Raw genomic sequence first — 21,120 nt, 5'->3', positions numbered from 1 at the left:
ATTACCTAATTATTTAATATTTGGTTCAACTGGTCTTTCCACATTATTTAAAAGGATTTTTTAAGCGTTGTTACTTAATTGCTCTAGTTGTGAGTTCTAAATTAGACAACCATTTTAAAAATGCTTTTGCTCCAATAACTTTCTCACTTCTGCCGACTACCTCTATCGGTTTTAAACAGTGACAGGTTTGACAAAGATAAATTAAAGGTTTTCATGCTAATATTATGATTAGAAATATTCCCAACTTACTTACAGGTCCTCACTTTTAACTTTGTAATTCAGTGTGAAGAAAAATGAAGTTATCAAGCCAATTTCGTTAAGTTACCCCAACTTGAAATGAGTTTTAAATCAACTAATGTGGAAAATTTGAGTTGTAAGTACACACAGTATTAAGCTATTGCTATATTAATTTGCATGATTATGTAATACTACCTCAGAATTATTGGCAGTATTACTTTCTCTATTCTGGTCTTTTTTTTTAGCTTATTTTTATTTTCAGTAACGTATCGTACTTGATTTCCCTTTATGTCAACGCCATCCATCAAAATAATGTTTGCAACTTAAATCGTTCATCTAAATCATTAAATAAGATTTTATTTTTTTATTTAGTCTTGCTATCATGCCTTTAATTAAGTGCTAGAGTACTTAATTACTCTTTAGAGCACGAGTAGTGACCAAAAGAATGAGATACGAGCGGTTAGAATGGGTTTTCTCAGTTGGGCAGCTGGTCTCGGCCTTGGGTTAGATAGTGTGAAGAGTCGGAGTGAAGTCGCTGCTCTTTTGCTTCTGAAGGAGTCAGCTGAGGTGGTTCGAGCAGCCGATTAGGAAGCCTCCTGGGCCACTTCCTTTAGGAGTTTTTTGGGCATGTCCAATTGGGAGGAGACCCAGGATAGACCCAGAACTCCTCATCCGGCCTCAGGATCCCCCAGGAGGAGCTGTTGAGGAGGGGAAAGGTTTGGAATAATCTGCTGCTACTGAGGGGAAAATGGATGTACAGATGAGCCACGTCCACCCTTTACATACAGTCTGTGTTTGTTGTCCCTTCAGTACTTGAATAAATTCAGTATTTCCCCTGTCGTGCCACGCTTCTGTCAGAACGCTCCCTTTGAGGCCGACACATTAGAGCAAAGCCAATCATACAAACACGCAGCAAACATCAGTTGTGGCAGATGTTGGAGTCACACAGCCAGACACCATCACTATTGATCATGCGCTCGTGCGGGATGCCGACACATATTTGGCCGAGGCTAACGTGCAGCGACAGGCTCTCGATTGAAGGCAAAGAAAGCAATTGGCCTCTGTGGTCATCTGTCTTTGGCGGCACTGGGACTCTTTATTGACACCGAGCGGCCGGGTGAAGGCTGCCTCTCCTCATTGTCTGATACCATCACCGATGCCATGTCCTGACACGTGTGTGTTTGTGTGTGTTTGTGTGGAAGCAGAGGCACTTTATGTCACCTGCAAGCTACAGAACTGCACAGATGCCAACAAGGGCAAACCATTCCCCGGCTACATTGACCCCAATTCTCTGGTGGTGCAGGATGAGTATGTGTTTGTCCAGGTAGGTAATTGTCCAGTTTGCTCCGTGAAAAACATTACAGCTTTGTTGGGGGAGGAACAGGTGGGGAGGTTTTCTGGGAAATTTTTCAAGGTCATTCTTGGAGAGGTGCTATTAGTGGGGGCATTATATGGCGTGAAAAGTCTTTGTCTGTTTTTTATGTCTCTGAAATGTTTTCACTGAATCACCTTAAGGTGTCGACGGCAGGGAGGACAATCTACTATGTGTCTGCTAAAAGAGACGTCTTCACCCCCATGAAGCTGCCGAAGTACACACTGCCAAAGGTAGCAAATACACCACCTGATTACAATTAGAGTACATGCACAGATGCTCATGTTTAACTCTCTGAACCAAAAAAAAAAAAAAACGCCAGCAGATACCAAAGGCATGCTATCATTTAAAAATCACCAGAGTTTCATCTTTTATCAGAGGCATTTTCAACCAAACCGAACCAAGTCTAATCTTAAAATTGTAATATTTCATCAAAAATAGCACACGAAGAGCATTTATTTTGCATAATTACAGAGTTAGAATGAGTTTTTTTGTGATCTATTAAAAACTGTTTACGTGTTTTAATCTTGTAGTTGTTTTTATGCACTCGCGTGTACATGGATATTTTGTGAAACAAAGGTTGAGGGTTAAAATAGAAAAACATGCATATTAGTGTCAACAAGGCCTCTCAGAACCCCAAAATCCACCAGCAGTTTTTAAAAATCGGCAAATTGTGAACATTTATCAGAGCAAGAAGCTATATAAACAGCTTTCCAGCAATAATGTCATCAAAATTACTGTATTCTACAGGTGTCATTTAAAAATTTCCAAAAGTCCAGCATTTATACCAACTAGTTTGTGTTAAAAACTTAAAATTCTCAGCAACCATGAAGTCATGACTGAATCTGCTGCGGTTAATGGTCACATGACAAAAATACTGCCATTTTTTTTTGACTGAACTGCAGGCTGTTTTTATCCTCCTAAGACCTGGCGTCCACATGTGGACATCATTTTTGTTTTTCAAAGAGCGTATTGTTCATAATAATAACAATAATAGTTATAGTAATAAAAACAACAACAATACAATATAATATAAATATAATAAATATAAAAATCAGACATTAGATATTATCCGACTATTATATTCATTGGTTACTCCTTATCGCAAATAACTAGAAGGAATCTTAAATGTAAGCCCAACAGAAGTTCGGCTCTTCGGAAGTTAAATAAAGCAGAGAGAAGGCAAGTATGAAAACTAACTACAAATGTAAGTAGTAAAATACCTATAGCATGCAGAGACACCATATTTTGTTCCAGTATTGGTAACACCTGTGGACACTTGGCAAAATGTTTCATTTCAAAATGGACTTTTAAAGTATTAAAAGTATTTAAAGTATTTTTGTCATGAGAAAGTAACACGACAAAATGAAGTGAAAAGCAAAGGGGAAAGAAATGTGCTAAAAGATTTTCAAATGGCACAAAAAATGTTTTTAAGTGAAAACAATGTTGTAGTAATTATGTACAAAAAAGACAATCATCAAGAATATAAAATTAAAAAAAACATTTTGCTTAAAAAACTACAAGCTTAATAAACATTTATAAAAAACTGAAGTGAACAAGTCAAACTTGTGCAAAAAACCCCACCCAAAATAACAACACAGAAATTTTACAAAACAGCATTACAAAATAAAGTGTCACTGTGATATATACAAACAGAAATAAATACAAATTAAATTAATTATGAAATACCTTTTTGCAAAAAAATATATTTTTTTTTTCATTTATTTTATGTATTGTTGGTAAATTGTGTAGAAAAAATGTAACTGGAGCAAATAAACACCAGGATTTCAGACGGTTAAATAATAATTAAATGATCCTCGTTAAATCGCGACAATAGAAATGATAAATTTTCATATTTAGCTGGTTTGTGCCTCAGTTTGTGGAAGTTTTCTGCTTTTAAAGCCATGTCTCTGTGTAGTTCCAGCTCAGACTGGGCTGAAGTTTCACTTCATCGTCGGCTCGACACGACACTCTCTTTGTTATTTATGGGCAAATCAAGGCCAAAAGTGAGTCTCACAGTGTTTTCCTAAATTGTTATTCCGAGCCGCTCCGTGTGCACATGGCCTCGCTTGTCACGTCCCCATTGACAATTACACATGTTTTATTCAATCAAGCCCTGAGTGCCCTGGATGCTGTTGGCTCTCTGCAAGGTGTTATTGGCACAGTCAGAGGTAGATGAAGCTCACAGCAAACAGCTCGGCTGCATAATCTCTGCCCGAAAAGCCGACAACGTGCTAATGATGCTCCATTCTCTTAGTTCAAATACATTCAGATATATGGATGCAACAGGACTGATTATTTAATATGATTAAACCCAGCAGGAGGGAAAGAGCAATATTTATACAATCTAAAATAGAATTTTAAAAAAATTATATATATGTATATATATATATATATATATATATATATATATATATATATATATATATATATATAAACCTTGGATTTGTTTAAACCAATAAATCAGACTTTACTTCTATATTATGTATTATACAAATTAAATGTAACACAAAGTGTTTTGCAGATTAAAAAAATAGAAATGCAATGATAAGGAAACAGATGAGTTAAAATGAAATAAGATAAAAAATAAATTAATTTAAAATATATATTAATAAAATAGAGATAAATAAGTGTAGGGGACAGTACAGTCAAAATTCATAAAAGTGAAATAATAAATGAAAATAGACAAATAAATAAATAAATAATAGTTCCTAGAAGAGTAATAAATATAATCTATCAAATCAAATCAGTCAAAAGCCTGACTAAAAAGATAGATAGTCTAAGTACTGGGAAAATAATGTAGAGAAAAGGCAAGCATTGTCAACAATATTTAGAAAAAGAAAAAAGCATAATATTTAGAAAAATGTGGCAAAAAGTATAACAAAGTAAAAACATTTTGCTAAAAGTTGAATTAACATTTTTTTTTAAAAAAGGACAAACATTCTGTGAAGATTTTTAAAAAGAGCAAAAATGAACAAACTAGCATAGCCTAATTTACATTTAGAAAGGAAAAACTTCTATTAAAAATTGTTGGGAAAAAAGTTAGAAAAAAATAGAAAACATTTGCAAAAAAAGAGGAAATGACAGAGATTTTGCAAAACCTGTGGAAAGGTTTAGAAAAAGACTAAACTTTTTTTTTTTTAAATTAAAAATGGAAAAAGATTTAAAAAAAAAAAAAAAAAGGTTGCAAAATATTTTAGAAATGGTCAAATGTTTGCTGCAATCATTGACAAGATGCGATTTTGTGACAGTGATTTTTCTCTGTAAACGTCTCAGTAATTTTAGTAAATGTTCCAATAATCCAACATCTCAGTAAAAATCAAAGATTAGAGAGAAAAACTAAAGACTGATTTGTGTATCATCACTTTGTTTTTTTCATTAATCATCTTTGGAGCCTCAGATTCATCTTCTCTTCCTGAGTATAAAACTGGTTATGAAGTAGTTCAAACCAATCACACACTGACGCTTCAACATTAATAATCTAATAAAATATCAGTCAAAGGGTCCAAAACAGGACTTTTACTACAATAGATCAACTACATTTTGCTGCTGTGGTCTTTTCCTGAAGTGTGATTTTTCATGCAGTTGAGTTTTACTTTCCTTAATGCAGTTTTTCTACTTTGCTGTATTGTCTAGTCAAATAAAATTGATCCTGATTTTATGCTGACGCCTCGTTCAACTCTGCACTTACAGTCAATAACATAACAATCAATAGGTGTAAGTGAAAGTCAAGCCCCAGTCATTCAAATATCACATTTTAAACAACTACACAATATGAAGCCAAAAGTCTATTCAATAGAGAAATATGATTGACGTAAAAAAAAGGCCCAACAAATGGAAATATTAACTTTAAAGACACCACAATTACCAAAATAATTTAAATATTACAGTTAAGACCCTAACCCTTTACTTGGCTAGATTAAATACTCAGGTACTTTTGCTGAAGTAAAGGATTGGAATACTAGATATTAACACAATACTTCCTGAGTAACAAATCTTCTCATATTACAAGTCTGTATGTTGTGTTTACTACTACTACTACCACCACCACAATAAATAAACAAAAATAAAAGTAACTTCATTTGTATAACACATTTAGAAGGCAAAGTCACAAAGCGCTTTACAATTAAGCAAATGCCAAATTAGAAAAATACTGAAAACAAATTCAAGTAAATAAATGAGATCCTACACAAGTAGTATAACAAGTTAAAATAGATGAGTCAAGATGCTCAGTCATATGATTTCTGACAGATAAGTCCTGATAAGTCTGCAGCGGTGGATTTGTTGTAGGATCACAGTCATGTGTGTTTTTATTTATATGTATATATATATATATATATATATATATATATATATACCACATTTAAGAAAACAAAATGCTTTCCAGAGAAAGAAAAAATATTAGTGAAAATTGCCATATTTGCCCAAAAAATTTTATATGTTGCAGTTCAGCCCCTGCAGTGTTACTTCCAGTGGGATTTTAACTGCTGCTGGGAATAAAAACCCAACATAAATTATACAAAATACTATTTTACCTTATTTATATACTGAGACTACAGTGTTTTCAATTATGGAGAATAATATCACTAATGTAATAATATAGCTAAGGCTCTGTAGTTTTGTAAATGATATAACTTAGCCATTACACAACTAACTAAATTCAAATATTATGACCAGTATTAGTATTTTAATAATGTTTTGTTGGTATAACAAGAGAACAGTCCATGGCTTGAGAAAAATATAGCTTCAACAAGATACCTTTTCATTGTTGCTACATGCCTAATTATTAGGTATCATTTTCCTTTTTGTGTATGATGCACTACAGCACACATTTTACTATACCTGAGTATTAAAATAGCATGAAAAGTGAATATTAAACTGAAATATGAAACACTTTTTGATCTCTCAGGACCTGCAGGTGATCAGCACCGACGAGAACCGAGTGGTGGCGGCTGTTCAAGAGTGGAACCAGAACGAAACCTACAACCTTTACGTGTCCGACACGTCTGGGGTTTTCTACACTCTGGCTCTGGAGAACGTGGTCAGCAGCATGGGCCTGGAGGGGAACGTCATGGTGGACCTGTACGAGGTGAACCAACCTCACCGAGGATATAAAATCTGTATCAGTGTGTTCATTTCTGTCTGTGTAAATCAGCGGCCTGCAGCTTTATTAGGAGTCCTGATTGATATTTCAGAGCTGAAGGGCAGAGATGATGAAATGTTCTTGTTTTTGTAGTGTTGGAAAGGAACCCGGCTCGTGTAGGCCTACAGTCATTAGAGAACGTTCTGTGAATACGAAGCAGCCTCAAAGTGCTGACACCAACAAAGACTACAGCGGATTGTGCCAGGGATATGGATTTTTAGGAGGCTGAGATTATTTCTTTCTTTGATTAATAACTGCAGATATTACTGCACAAAAAGCAGCTAATCCAGAAAATGGAAAAGTGTCTTCAGGGCTGAAGTTGAGCTCGTGTGCAGGTGTGATTCTGATATCAGCAGCATAGAAACTGTATCAGTGGATCAAATAATTAAGGCATCGGTGATGCTGCTCGTGTCTTAGAATAAAATCCACTGTGTTGATTGGGGTCGCCACCCAAAACGCTGGATGAGCTAAATCTGTCCTCAGAGCCACATTGAAGTATCTGTCAATTACTAAAGTGGAATTTCATCAGTTCAGTCTCCCTGAGCTGTCAAATAGCAGCCAGTCACATTCATTTAAGACGCACTGATTATTTACAAGTGTCCACAGTGTCATCATTTCCTTTTTAGTGTGTTTGCTTTCACCTGGAGGTAAAACTTCATCATCCTGAGGTGTGGTGATTTGCTTTGCAGTGTGTTGCATTCATTTGAAAATATGAAAATTCTATAAATATATACATGAAACCTGCTGCCAGCAACAAGCAGGCTGGTAGCAACTTGTGTCACAGTTATGTAGTGAGAAGATTTAGTGGTAGCTATAGGGAAAAGAACGTGCAAAAAGATTTTCAAACAAGACAAAACTATTTTAAAAAATGAAAAAATAGCAGAAAAATAGAAAAAAGACTATAATTATAATGAATAGTTCTAAAAAGATTTTTTAAAAATGCGAAATATTTAGAAAAAGTAGTAAAAACTGTAGAAAAAGGTTACACATTTTTGGTAAGAGAAACATTTCAAAAGAGCAGAAGTTTAAGAATCATAGAGAAAAGATCCAGAAAATATTTAGCAAAAAATCACAAAAAAAGACAATTTTGAAAGAAATAGAGGAATGAAAAAAAAACATTAAACAATATTTTTTAGAAAAGACAAAAAATGTTTTTTTTTTTTTTTTTTTTTAAAAGGCCAAAAATTTGCAGACTTTGGAAAAACAATATTGTCAAAAACATTTTCAACAATACAAAAATAAAACAAATCATTTCCAGCATATTTTGAAAAATACAAACATTTTACAAATTACATTTTCTTTTCAAATTGTAAAAAGGTTTAGAAAAAGTTATAAAAAAAATAATGTAGCAAAATATTTTAGTTTAGGACAAAACTTAGAAAGAAAGAAAGAATGAATGAAAGAAAGAAAGAAGAGAAAGAGACTTTCAAAAAAACAAACATGATCAAAAATATTTAGAAAAAAACAGTAATTTCTTTACAAAAAAGGAACATTTAATTGATTTTTTTAAACAGAAAATTAGAAAAATGTGTACAAATTCAAAAACTTCAAAAAAATATTTTGAAAATATTTTAGAAAAGACAAAAACTTAGCAAAGACTTTAGAAAAAACTAACATAAAAAAACACTTAGAAAATAAAAAATGATTAAAAAATTGAAAAAGAAAACATTTGAAAAATTGAAAAACCACAAAACTTTAGCAAAAACAGAAATTTTTTGAGGAAAAAGTGCAAAAAGTCAAAAATTTTGTGAAATAATTTTTAAAAAAAGACAGAACTGTAATAGAAATATTTTAAAAAGACAAATCTTTTGTAAACCATGTTAGAAAAAGACAATATTTTGCAAAATAGTCCCCACACAGTGGATAATTTCCCTCTCGGTGTGTTTGGATTCTCTGAGAATGCAGAAGAGGTTTGGCTGCGTTGCCCTGAGGCAGGAGCTTTGCTTTGCGCTGCTTTGGCTTCAATTCGTGCATGAAAATATGGAAATGATAATATTCTTCGCACATATATATGAAGTGTTGCAACCCAAGCTGTGAGCTGCTGTCTGTCTCATTTCCCAGGTAGCGGGAATAAAAGGGATGTTCCTGGCCAACAAGAAGACGGACAACCAGGTGAAGACGCACATCACCTACAACAGAGGCAGAGACTGGAGGTTACTGGAGGCTCCGAGCAAAGACCTGCGAGGCAGCAGCATCCACTGTGTGCTGGTGAGACGCCTTCATACGTGTTCTTAGACGTCAAAGAAAAGACCTTGACAGGAGCTGACTGATCCCAGCAGCAACAAGAGGCTGAGCTCGGAAAGAGCAGCAGCCGTCAAAGCTGAGTGCTCCGAGGCTGCCGAGCTGAAAGGTCAGCCATTTTGATTCAGTTCAGTAAGCCGACCTCCCATTTAAGAAACACAGAGAGAAAGAGGTGTCAGACAAAGAGTCCGGAGCTGCTTTTTTTCTTCTCGACTTTCTTCTCTGAAAGCCTCGGAAAAGTTCAGGGCGTCTCTCTGTCCGGTCAGGCCGAGTTTTCACAACTGATCTTGTTAGATTTCTGTCATTATTTGAGCTGCAGCGTGGACAAAATGAGCAAAGAAAAATGACTGTAAAATACCTCACCTCCCATCAGTGAAGAGTCTTTTCCATCCGGAGTCCTAATATAACATGTTAACTATCATTCCCATCGCTCAAGATAGCATTTTAATTCCTAACGTCCGTGATCAAATTTGGAGATGTTTGGTGACATTAAAGTCCAACAGGGTAAAAGAACACAAGCAGAACGAAGAATTTGCAAAAACATTTGAAAAAAGACAAATATTTTGGAACAAACTTTAGTAGAAGACAAAAATTTTTTGAAAATTAACAGAACATTTTTTAAAAAAACACAACCATTTATATAAAAACTTCAGTAAAAATATTTGGAACAAAAGACAAAATATTTGCTAAATATTTTTGGAAAAATCTAAAGACTTGCAAAAAACATTTAAGTCCTAATTGAACAACATTTTAACCATCATTCCCATTGCGTATGACAACATTTCAATTACCAACTTCACTGATAAAACTTGGGAATAAGGTAACATCGAAGTCCAACAAGATAAAAGATCACAAGCAGGCTGGTTGCAACGTGTGTCATACGTTTATGATGAAAAAAATATTCAAGAGATGTCAAAAAAGACAAACATTAAGCAAAATAAAGACAAATATAAATTTTAATAAATACAGAAAAAAACAGATATTTTGCAGAAATGCAGAGAAAAGGCCAAAATTTTTTTTTTTTGAAAAAGCCAAGCGACCTCAAGAAAAACAAAACAATTCCCAACAAAATTTAGAGGAAGACACAATTTAGTGAAACTGTAGATAAAATAAACTAGAAACCTTAGAGAAAAGACAAAAAATCTGTAAATAGTGGAAGGTGAAAAAACTAAATTGTAGTAAATAATGAAACAAAAATGTGAGGCAAATGTAGAAGAGAAAAGAAAAGAAAACTTCTGTGGAAAGTTTTTGAAGAGTTTTAAAACTTGGCACAAAAATTTAGCTAAAACATTGAGAGAAAGGCAAAATTTTCAGAAAACTAATAGAAAAAAATATTCAATTATAGATTAAAAAACGGAAGAAACCATAAAGAAAAGACAGATTTCAATAAAAGAATTCAAAATTCCAAATTAGCAAAGACTTTAGAAAAACCTAATATGATAAAACCTATTTGAAAAAAAATTAGAAACCGACTTTTGCAAAATATTTTTTTAGAAGACAGATTTAAAAAAAAAAACAATCACAAAAAAATTTATATAAAAACAACTTTCATCTAAAAATTTGGGGAAAAAGTTCATTTAAAAAAAACTGCAAAATATTTTAGAAAACGCTAATAACTTTAGATTTTAAAATAACAAGGATATTAGACTTTTAGACTGTATTTAGAAATACAAAGCATTTGGTGAAGTTTTTTACAAAAAAATATTTTCTTAAAAATGTAAAAACTCAATATTCCACTATGTCTTCTAACTGCATGTTTACAGATGAGGAGCGCTTGGTTTATTCACCTTCTGCTAATATGTGTTTAACTGAAAGCAGCGGGATGCAGTTTGACAATTTGTGTCGCTGCACAGAAGTAATCGGCTTCTCTGTTTTGTTTTTTTTTTGGAAAAACCAATTAGCCATTCGGCGGCTCGCCTTTCCTTCTGCCCGTATTATACAGTCATTTGTCAGGAAATGTCAGAGTTTTAATAAACCTCTAAACAGCCCGTCACAACACGGGCCGCACCACCAGCATTTTGCTGGCTCGTAATGAGAATTGTGTCGGTAAAGGTTAACCCAATCAAAATTAATGGTGAGGCCAGCCAATGGGGAAATGGTGTTTGTGATAAAACTTCCGACTCGAGAGGGTTTTGCCGCTTTATTCACAAGTGTCTTTTGAAGGTTTTCACTGATGCTGTGATTTTTTTCTTCTTCATCTTCTTGTTGTTCTTGTGCAGCCGTACTGTTCGTTGCATCTCCATCTCCACGTGTCTGCGAACCCCTACACATCCGGAAACATCGCCAGCAGGGACTCGGCGCCGGGGATCATCGTCGCATCAGGTGGGTGAAAAGGAAACTGTGTTGACTGGCATGTTTGTCTCGCTTTTCTCTTTGTTCCCGCAGCTCTCGGGGGAATTCTTTAAAAACAAAAAAACCCCATTGAAGTCCTTTCTGACATTTTTGTTTTATCTATCACCTAGTAATTAATAAATAAAATCTTTGTAGTCATCGGCTGAGAGGTTGGAACCCAGAACAGGTGCTCACAGGTGTGTCTTTATACTCTTCAAAGCCTGCAGATTAAAGCAAACGTGTATTTTGCAATTAAAAATGAGCGTGCCGCAGAAAGAAAGCAACAAAAGAGACATGAACAGCTGCACAAATGCTCATGATCAACCAGTGTTTTTGCATTAGATCGCTTCACACTGAAGTGAAAAATGCAAAAACCACAAGAACCACTTACCGGATGAAGCTAGAACAAGTCTGTCTGTTCGGTTTAGTGAAACGCTACAGCTTTTTGCTCTTTTCTTCTACATCGGTTCAGCATCGGAATGTGACAACATGTCGAGCTCACCTTTGAATGGGGGCAAATGACACAACAGAAACTACATAATCCTCATGATTCAGGCTTCAGAGAACAGCAGAGGAAGCTCTCATAGACTCAGAGTGAAGGAAACAAAGAGCTGCAGGAGAATGAAGCCAGCAGCCCCCAGCTGGATTCACACCTCAGTGATATTTAGTCCCGTGTGGCCTCAGTGTTGTCAATAACATCAGAGCACGCCTCAGGAGTCTGGAGAAGGCCAAGCTCCCGCTAAAGGCCTGAACGTCTGGACCTTTGTGAACCACTGTGAATTAAACGGGTTCCAGCGAGGCGGGAATAGAACAATCGACGGATCTTATTTGATTTTCGTCATTATTAGAGCTACAGAAATTAGTAAAATAACTCACATCCCACCACTGAATGATCCTAAATTCAGCAGTAAAAGATCACGAGCATGCTGGTTGCAACTTGTCATGGGTATATCATCGAAGGATTTATCAAAAATGCAAAAAAAACAACCATAAAAGTTTCAAAAAGAGCAAAAAATAGTTCACAGCAATGTAAAAAAAAAAGGAAAGAAAAAAGAGACCAGAATTTAACAAAAATTTTGAGAAAAGACCAGAAATGTAAAAAGTGCATTTAAAAAATGTGAAAATGTCAAAAGTTCAGCAAAGTAAAATAAAGAATTTAAAGAAAGACAAAAAAAATAGGAAAAAGCCAATTTGTAGAGAATAATTTAGAAAAATAAATCTTAGAGAAATGACAAAAAAGGTAAGTTTTTTTTAAATGTAAAGACATGTTAAGAAAAAGAAGTTTTGAAAAAATTCAGAAAAAGATTTAAGAAAGGTAAAAAAAATCAAGAAAATCTCAAAATTTCAATAGAAACATCTTTTAACAAGACAAAAATTTAGAAAAAAATGTTCAAAAATTTTCCCCAAAAAATAGAAAAAGAAAAATGTCATGAAAACATTTAGAAAAATGATCAAGAATTGAATATAGGCATGTAGACAAAATGCACACTTAATATGAAAAGCAAATTACATAGTGCATTCAAATGATTAAAAGGAAAAAGCATTCAAATTCACATTAAAATAAGAGAAAAATATAAAGAAATTAAAGATAAAAGCTAAAATGAAGTAAAAGTAGTGACAAAAAAGTTGGAAAAAAAGACAAGTTTAAACTAGAATTTACAGTGGTAATTTGAATAAGTCTGGCTCTCAACCATGATTCTGCCGTCACTGAAGGTGGTAAGACATAAACACAAGATAAATACGTGACTCATGTAGATGTTAAAACAGAAATTAGTACCGTTTTATGAAGTTTGGATGTCAGCCAGATGTGTAGGTAGAAAAACAGTGGGACTTTAGACTTATTTTGCTCACTTTTTTTGGTTCAAACACTGCTGTTGACTGGATATTCATCCAGCAGGGTGACAACATCAACCACAAGAGGTCAACATGAATTTCCATTTTCAGCTGGTGTTGAGTTGCTCTTTAAATGTTATGAATGTGAAGCAAATTGTTTCTCAAGGAGCGTTCAGAACAGGGGACGACTCTGAAAAACTGCCACCTAGCACCAATTACAGGCCAAATTAAAGCAATTACAGCCGTCTGCGCAGCATTAGAAAAGCTTGTCTTAATGTGGTCCGAATTGCTGAAAGATGAATACAGTAATTGGGATTTATTGGTTAATTTAGGAGTACGGGCAAATGTCGCAGTGCACAGTGGAGCTTTTAGAGGACTGTAATTACAGCGGCGGCCAGCAGCTGCAGGTATCAGCCTCATGCTGCAGAACCACCGCTGCTCCAAAGGCTCGGTACAAAGTTTGGGATGTATTTGATGTGAAAATCATTTCATGCAGCTCCACACCTCAAACATTTGCCTTCATTTGTGTTCTGTCTGTTCTGTGAATCGCCGCCTCACCTGCAGGTTCAATCGGTGCTGAACTGACCACCACCAACGTGAGCGTGTTCATCACCTCGGATGCAGGAAACACGTGGAGACAGGTGAGCGGTCTTTTTAACTTCCTGCTGTTAGAGTTCAACCCAGATGGAAATCCTCTGAAGTTTGGAAATATGGAAATCTAAACGATAATAGCAGCACAGCTTTCGTGCATTCAAATATTTTTTCACTTTGCATGAGATGGTAAAAGTAGGAATGTTCTGATCAGTAGTGACGCAAACCTTAGCTCAAGTCTTTGTTTGCATGTGTCGTAATTTTGAATAATTAAGAATTCTTAATAAAAGCAGCATTAAGAGTCAATAACAAGTTAATCAAGAAAATTGAAGTACACTAGAGAAAACTGAAGAAAACATTTAGCAAAGCATTTTTGAAAAACTACAAAGAAAAAATTGAGTACAAAAAGATAAAACATTCTGTTAAAACTTTAACAGTAATGTGAAGACACGAAAGTTTAATAAAAATATTTCAAACAAAAAGATTTTAAAAATTGCAATTTAGAAGAAGTGAAAAAGTAAAACAATTAATTCTTTTTAAACATGACATAAAAATGACAAAACTGAGTAAAAAACAAAAAAATTAGAAAATGATTTTAGAAAAAAAAATCTACTTTAGCAAAAAATTCTTAAACTAAATTTTGTCCTGTCCCATTTGTCTCATATTGATGTTGCTATTTTAAGCTACAGACAAGCAGCAATGGCAGCTGATGAATGAATGCTGTTTGGATGTAGGAACAATATTCTAGTTGATTTCCAGCCTGATTTGACATGTGTGCTTTACTAGCTAAACAGCCCACAAATGCTTTCTGCTTGCAAGCATGGACCTACTGACCTCCTCTGCTCGCTCTAGTATTGAACTGTTATGACAAATTGAGCACAGTGGACATGTGTCCTGTGCTGATGACGAGGCTGTTTAACTCAACTGACACATGATTTAGGATTTTAAAAAGCAGCTCTATTTCATATGCCACTAGGATGTAAGAATGCTTCCCTAGTAAACCTCAGCTTGTTTTTAACATGTAAGCTTTAGTCAGAGGTTATTAAGCATCACAGAAGACTTTTTCATGGTGCCCCTTCACTAGCTAAACTACCACAGTGCTGTCTGTTTAAAAAACACAGAACTTTCCACATCGTTTGGTTGCTGCAGTATTAAAGAGTAAGAGACACAACCAGCTACAGCTAATCTGTAATAATTGAAGTGTGTATCTAGGGAAATGGAATCAGGTATCAGCAGAAACTAAATATTTAGTGAACTGGATCAGATCAGATTGAGGGCAAATAAAATTCATGAGGACATCCCTACATCAGACAGTCTTTGGGAATATTTACAGAAGCAACAGCTACACATGATGACTCTCGTAGGTATTTCTCAATAGAAACAGATTTCTACAATAACTTTTGTTTGGTATTTTCTCAGAACATCAGACCTTCTAAGTAGCGTTAGCTGGAAATGCAGGAAGCTAAGCTAAACCATCATGCTAATTGTAGTTTATGACATCAGAAGCTACTTTTTTATGTTCAGTTTTTTTTTTAATTTGCTATCTGTAGAGAGTGAAAAACACATAGTTGCAGTTAGTAGTTATCTGTTGACAAGGTGCTAGCTGCTGTTTGCAGACTGCACTAAGGAGTGGTACTTGATGTTGCAGGAATATACAAGTGCTAGTTTTATTTTACCATTTTGTTGCTTCAAAAATCCTCAGATGCTAGCTTCCGCACTATTAAATCAATGAAAGAGCTTCACTCCTGCAAAGCTATTTGATCCAGAAAACAGCGCTGTTGCACCACATTCCTGACAAATGTAGTTAACACCATTACTTACATGTACACCACACTGATCATCTTGCTCTTTAACAGCGTTTGTTGCCATTAAAATGTAAAAGTAAATCTCTAATGCAAACTTTGAACTCTTCTCCTCTGGTATAGAGATTCAGGGAATTAAGGAGTTGCATTAAAGCTACATGGAACACACACTGTTTGGTTTTTAGTTTCTTAATTCTCTACAACAGCAGCGAAGAGTGCAAAGTGAGTATGACCCATAGAGACACAACGGAAGCATTAATGGGAAACAGCTGTTGAAAATCAACTAGATTCATTCTTCAAATGCCAGCAAAAGAGAACTTTATTCCAGAGTCACTGAAGATCAACTTAACGCAAATGTACACACGAGTGCTGCAGCAAGTATGTTATATCATTAATATCACAGCCTCGTATCTGCTAATTAATTTCTCTGACGATGCGCCCAATTGAATTTTGAACAAACAGCTACTCACCATATGGAGCGCCGTGAACTGCTTGACCTACTGTCCTCTCACTGAGAACATCCTCCTCCTCGCTCACTGCCGCCTCCAGACTCCATCAGCGACTTCTCCAACACGAGCCGGGGTTTTATAATGTTAATAATCCAATGAAATCCAAAGACAGTGCTCATAAGAGGCCCTGGTAGCCTTTTAATTGTTTATGTTTGTGTCTAATTAATCACAGCAAAGGAAAATAATTATTTGAAAGCTGATGAGGTGTGTAGGTGTGTTATTGCTTCGCTTACTTGAACGAACAGGGTGTGCATTTGCAGACGTGCTGACAGGTAACACTACACCCAGCTGTTTTTTTTTTTTTTTGGTCCCTGCAGATCTTCGATGAGGAGTACGCAGTGCTGTATCTCGATCAAGGAGGAGCTTTAGTCGCTATAAGACACACTCCGCTTCCCATCCGACACCTGTGGTAAGTCATTATGACAGAGACGCCGTTTGTCACATCATGACTAATTCTCTCAGTGGAAGCTCCAAGTCTTAAGTTAGTCAAACAAAGGCAAATGAGTTTGTCTTGGAACTGGGGAACGATGTGATTCTGGTTCGAAAACCCAGCAGCCATGGAGAATAGCTGCTTTGACAATTGTCATTCCATTTCACCTTTCTGTGTTTGAAGCTGTAATGAGTGCAGCTCTCGCTGATCAGTGTTCACTGAGCCAGGGCCTCAGCCCTGCACAGAATATGAAATAAAGTTGTTAGACAACTCTCAGGGTCATTAGCTTGTGCACACAGTCGGGGGATTAGCGGCGGTCCCTGGTGTAGCAGCTGTTTGTGTTCCCAGGTTGAGCTTTGATGAAGGACGGCAGTGGAACAAGTACAGCTTCACCAACTCACCTCTGTTCGTGGACGGCGTGCTGGGAGAGCCAGGCGAGGAGACGCTCATCATGACGTGAGTGACAAAGTTGTGAAAACTTGGGAATCTATCAATCACACTGAAAAATCAAAGATAAAGCCAGCTGCCTGTTTGTCTGAGTGTGTGTCCTGTCTTGTACCTGAACTGGAACCTCTGCAGCTTCCATCTGCACTCACCAGCCAGTTTATGAGGGTATGAAGGGTACTGTACATGTTTTCAGTCGGATCCGGACCACGCACCTAAGCCTTATTCTTTATTTATGCTGTCACACAAGTTTCGCAAAGAGAAAGTACTATTTATGGAAGAATTTTGTCGACGATTAGACGATTTGTCTTGTGCTTAAAATACTATTTAATCAGTCGACACATGATATGGGCTACACATTCTACTGAATGGAGGGCATTAAGCATCATAGAAGTATTTGTCATGGTGCCAGTTGTGACCTAAACTCCAACAATGCTCTCTGCTTGGTAATATGAACAGCCTATGGTCTGAGTGATGCCTCCTCTGGTCTCTACAGTATGCAACATTGAAAGGTTTCACCTGGTGGAACAACCAGACACTACAGCTAATCCACTATACCTTTAATTTACAGACTAGATATTAATGGCCTGGTTTTAGAGGGACAAAAAAAGTATTGGTAGAGCAGAGAGAACTAAAGAAATACATAAGTTAAAGGGAAATTAATAAAACAGTGCCTCATTGGCCATAATTCTCACAACAGTTTAGGTACTTAATGAGATGAGCAGAAAAGAGTCTGATATGTTTAAGCTTACGTGTAAAATATGTCATTCATAAAATCAAAGCCTGCGATTTCAGCTTTAGAAATTGCACAAAGTAATGCTGCATTTCTCTCTTTTTTGCTTTTTGTTAACATTGAGAACACTACCATCTTGTTTGAAAATATAGGAACCGTCACTGGACAAAAGCAGCTTGGAGCTTTTTTTTTTTTTTTTTTTTTTTTTAAATAATGTTGACCTTGCTATGTAAAGTGCCCAGAGATGAACTGCGTTGTGAATTGCCGCCGTATAAATGAAATTCAATTGAAGTTTTTTTATTTAAGTAACCTTTTATTTGAGTAGCCTTTAAATCCGCTTGGACCAGTTTGGCCTCCCCCATCAGCAAGACATTTTTGGCCCAGAGAACTACTGCTTTGTCAGACTGCACTCTACAGATAGTTGTAATCATAACTCATAATAATAACTTTATCTGTATAGCAGAGTTCATGCTGCAAATGCAACTTAAATGCTTTGAATCAATAAAAGTAAGCGAATAAAATGAAAACATAAAAACAATGATTATAAAGCACAAGACATTAAAATACAAAAGTCCTTAATGAAAGTAATAAGTAATAAGTTTGATCCTAGTAAATTACATGAGAGTGAGTTTAAAATGATGAGTTTAAAGGTTTGTTTTGAAGCTATTTACTGAGTCAGATGATCTGGAAAGCTGTTTGAAAGGTGAGAATGGACTCTAATCTGAATAACATTATAGAATCTTAGGGATCTAGAGGAAGCATACCTAACCAGCGACTCAGATAAACAGCAAGGGGCTATTCTTTTCTGAGATTTAAGAACTAACAATGAATTCTGAATGGAACAAGGAGCCAGTGAAGAGCATTTAAAACCACAGTCTGGTGTTCTTTAGGTTTAGTTTTGGTGTGAAGATGTGTCTTTTCTAAAGATTCAGTTGTTGAACTTCGGAAATATTCAAACCAACCAACAGCAATGCCATGTTTAAAGTCACAAAAATGACATTTCTGATGTTTGGTTTGAACTTCAGCAGACCCTTTTGTCTAGATCTAAATTGACTGAATAGATATTTGCAGTTGAACCTAACAAAGAGGTCGGTGAGTGTAAATCCAAGCCTGATCTATTCAGCATTTCTGCCTGTTTTTCATGAATAAAGACAGCTTCTCTCGATGATAGGTCTACCCAACATGAGAACTGACTGTCTGCACATTATGATCACAGGAGATCAGTCGCTGTGGCAGCCGGTGACGGCATGACTGTCCATTTGAAGATGATCAAAAAAACGCCTGAGAAAACATTCAAGAAACTTCAGCTCAAAAATACATTAGAAAGCTGGAAGAGCTGATTCGACCTGCCTCCAGAAAGCAGATTTATGAAGATTCCTTTTTTTTGTGTTCTTTCACATTTATTATTAGAATAGCCCAGAGCTGGAGAGCTCACATATGGCATGACACAGCAGTCCTGCCTTATTGCAACAGAGATTTAGGACTTTGGGACGTGCTACCAAAGGGTTTCCACAGCCATTATATCAATGTTTCATGACACCTGCCATAAATGACAGACTGACAGTCGGCTGTGCAGTCGGCTCGGCAGGAGAGTGATAGGCCACAGCTGGAGAGCAGAAACCAAAGAGGCAAAACGGAAAATGCACAGCGATAATTTCTTTTGGTGGAGGGATGTAAAGACGACGCAGGCAGCTCGGCACTGAGTTCTCAGACACACCATTAGTTTTCATAAGAGCATCATGCATTGTTTTCATATCAATTTGTACTCATTTTTACAGTAAGTGCCTGTCATGGTCAGCTGCCTTGAGAGCTAATTGAGAGATTGATTGTGATAAATACGTTGTGGTATGAATGGTGACAGGGGTCAGTGCAGAGACACACACACTCAATTTAGCCGGAGATGAAATATTCATCCAGTTAGTCTCCTAACCTTGGATTGTGTTTTGTTTCTATCCAATAAAGAACTATGGATATTCATTCTGATTAACTTGAGCGTCCAGAGGAAATAACTACTTTTCAATAACAGCGTGAAAGACCAGGGTTCTTGTCGCAGGTTTCATATGCAGCATTTTTATATTCACTCGCTATTGACGAATCCCATGTAGAGACCAGAACAATAACCGCAACATCCAAAGTTGACTTCAGAGCTGTTTCTTTGCATGTCAGCCCTCTTTTCTGTACAAAAAAGAAAAATGCTGGATGTAGGGTGCATCTGACAAACTCTACTTGCTGTGCGGAGATGAGAAAGTCAGCTGAGATCGGCCTTCGCTTTCAAGATTTCTTTCTAAATTCAATGCACAACCTTTTTTTTTTCACTTTGGGAAAAAAAAGTGCAACACTGTGATGTGTTCTTTTACGTCTTGCTTCCATAAGCTGTATATAGAATGGATAAACCTTCTAAAGCACAGTTTTGAAGGTCCAGCCATAACAATAACTTTAAGCCTTAATGCAATTTGAACAGGTGACTTATAGAAGCATTTGCTCCCTTTACAGTTCTATAAATGTGGAAGTCAGCTAAAGAGATAAAAAAAAAAAAATGCACCAGGCTTTAAATATGTGTATTTCTGCTGTAAAGTTGGAGATTTTAACATGGGCGGAGTCTATGGGGATTGGCTTGCTTTTGGAGGTAGCCTCAAGTGGACATTTGAGGCAGTTTTGTTACTTAGATTCATGTCTTTAGTCTCCTGCTTGTTTGTTTGAACTTTTCCCCCTCTGATGTGGTCGTTTAGAGCAGCTATTATCACCTTTGTCGTCTGAAATTGCAGTATTTATTATAAACATCTTGTTTTCAAACATAACACAGACTCTACTGCATGTGGCATTTTAGAGTTTGTCGTTATTAAAAACAGCTCAGTAATTTCATACAACAGCTGGGCACTGTCATTTACAGCAAACACAATCTAAACAAAAGGAAATAGTGCATTTGGACTGTTTTCCACTGTGGGGTTCTAATGAGCATTTATGGCCCCAGACAGTCAATATAGAATCACATCTCCATTTTCGTAGTGTGTTATATAGCTGTTTTTTTTTTTTTTTTAGTGCAAACTTACAAAGCCCAAAGTTCTTCTGTCCCACAGAAAACACTGTTCTTTACCTCCCTGAAGCGGCTTCTATCCATATTACAATGTAATACATTTGTATAGTGCTAACTAGCAGCTAGTTTGGCCCTCAAACAAAGAAGGAGCGACATTATTTTCTCACTGGAGCTGTTTCTGTCAGAGCTTTTCTGCTATACTCAAAAATCTGTTGTTAGAGATTGTATAAGATGCAACCTCCAGGGCTGAAAAAAGAAGCCTGCACTTCCTCAAATATCCACTAGAGGCTGGATTCAAAAGTGAGTCAATTCCCATAGACCTCCATGTTAAAATGTCCAACTTCATGGCAGAAATAAACATGTTTAAAGCCTGGTATAGAAAACAATTTGGTCTCTATAGCTTGTTTTCCTGTTCATGAC

At 36.0% G+C, this 21,120-nt stretch overlaps 1 protein-coding gene across 9 annotated transcripts in view; it reads left to right on the top strand.

Annotated features, from left to right (window-relative positions):
* Positions 1–21,120, top strand: part of LOC111562803 (VPS10 domain-containing receptor SorCS1) — a 228,199-nt gene that overhangs the window by 168,254 nt on the left and 38,825 nt on the right. For 7 of the 9 annotated variants that reach the window (XR_008601405.1, XR_008601406.1, XM_055009829.1 and 4 more), the window contains 8 exons: positions 1,440–1,561; positions 1,753–1,842; positions 6,519–6,698; positions 8,814–8,960; positions 11,213–11,315; positions 13,722–13,798; positions 16,377–16,468; positions 16,838–16,945. Coding sequence is in view for 7 of the 9 variants with exons in the window: in XM_055009829.1 (XP_054865804.1) it covers positions 1,440–1,561; positions 1,753–1,842; positions 6,519–6,698; positions 8,814–8,960; positions 11,213–11,315; positions 13,722–13,798; positions 16,377–16,468; positions 16,838–16,945 (919 nt within the window). In the remaining 2 variants the exon portion in view is untranslated. The remainder of the gene's footprint in view (positions 1–1,439; positions 1,562–1,752; positions 1,843–6,518; positions 6,699–8,813; positions 8,961–11,212; positions 11,316–13,721; positions 13,799–16,376; positions 16,469–16,837; positions 16,946–21,120) is intronic. The other 2 variants (XM_055009831.1, XM_055009830.1) reach the window with 1 other exon arrangement.

This window comes from Amphiprion ocellaris, chromosome 4, assembly GCF_022539595.1.
Source record: "Amphiprion ocellaris isolate individual 3 ecotype Okinawa chromosome 4, ASM2253959v1, whole genome shotgun sequence".
Classification (NCBI taxonomy): Eukaryota; Metazoa; Chordata; class Actinopteri; family Pomacentridae; genus Amphiprion; species Amphiprion ocellaris.
The sequence above is the reverse complement of the archived record's forward strand: the minus strand, read 5'-3'. Positions and strand labels throughout refer to the sequence as shown.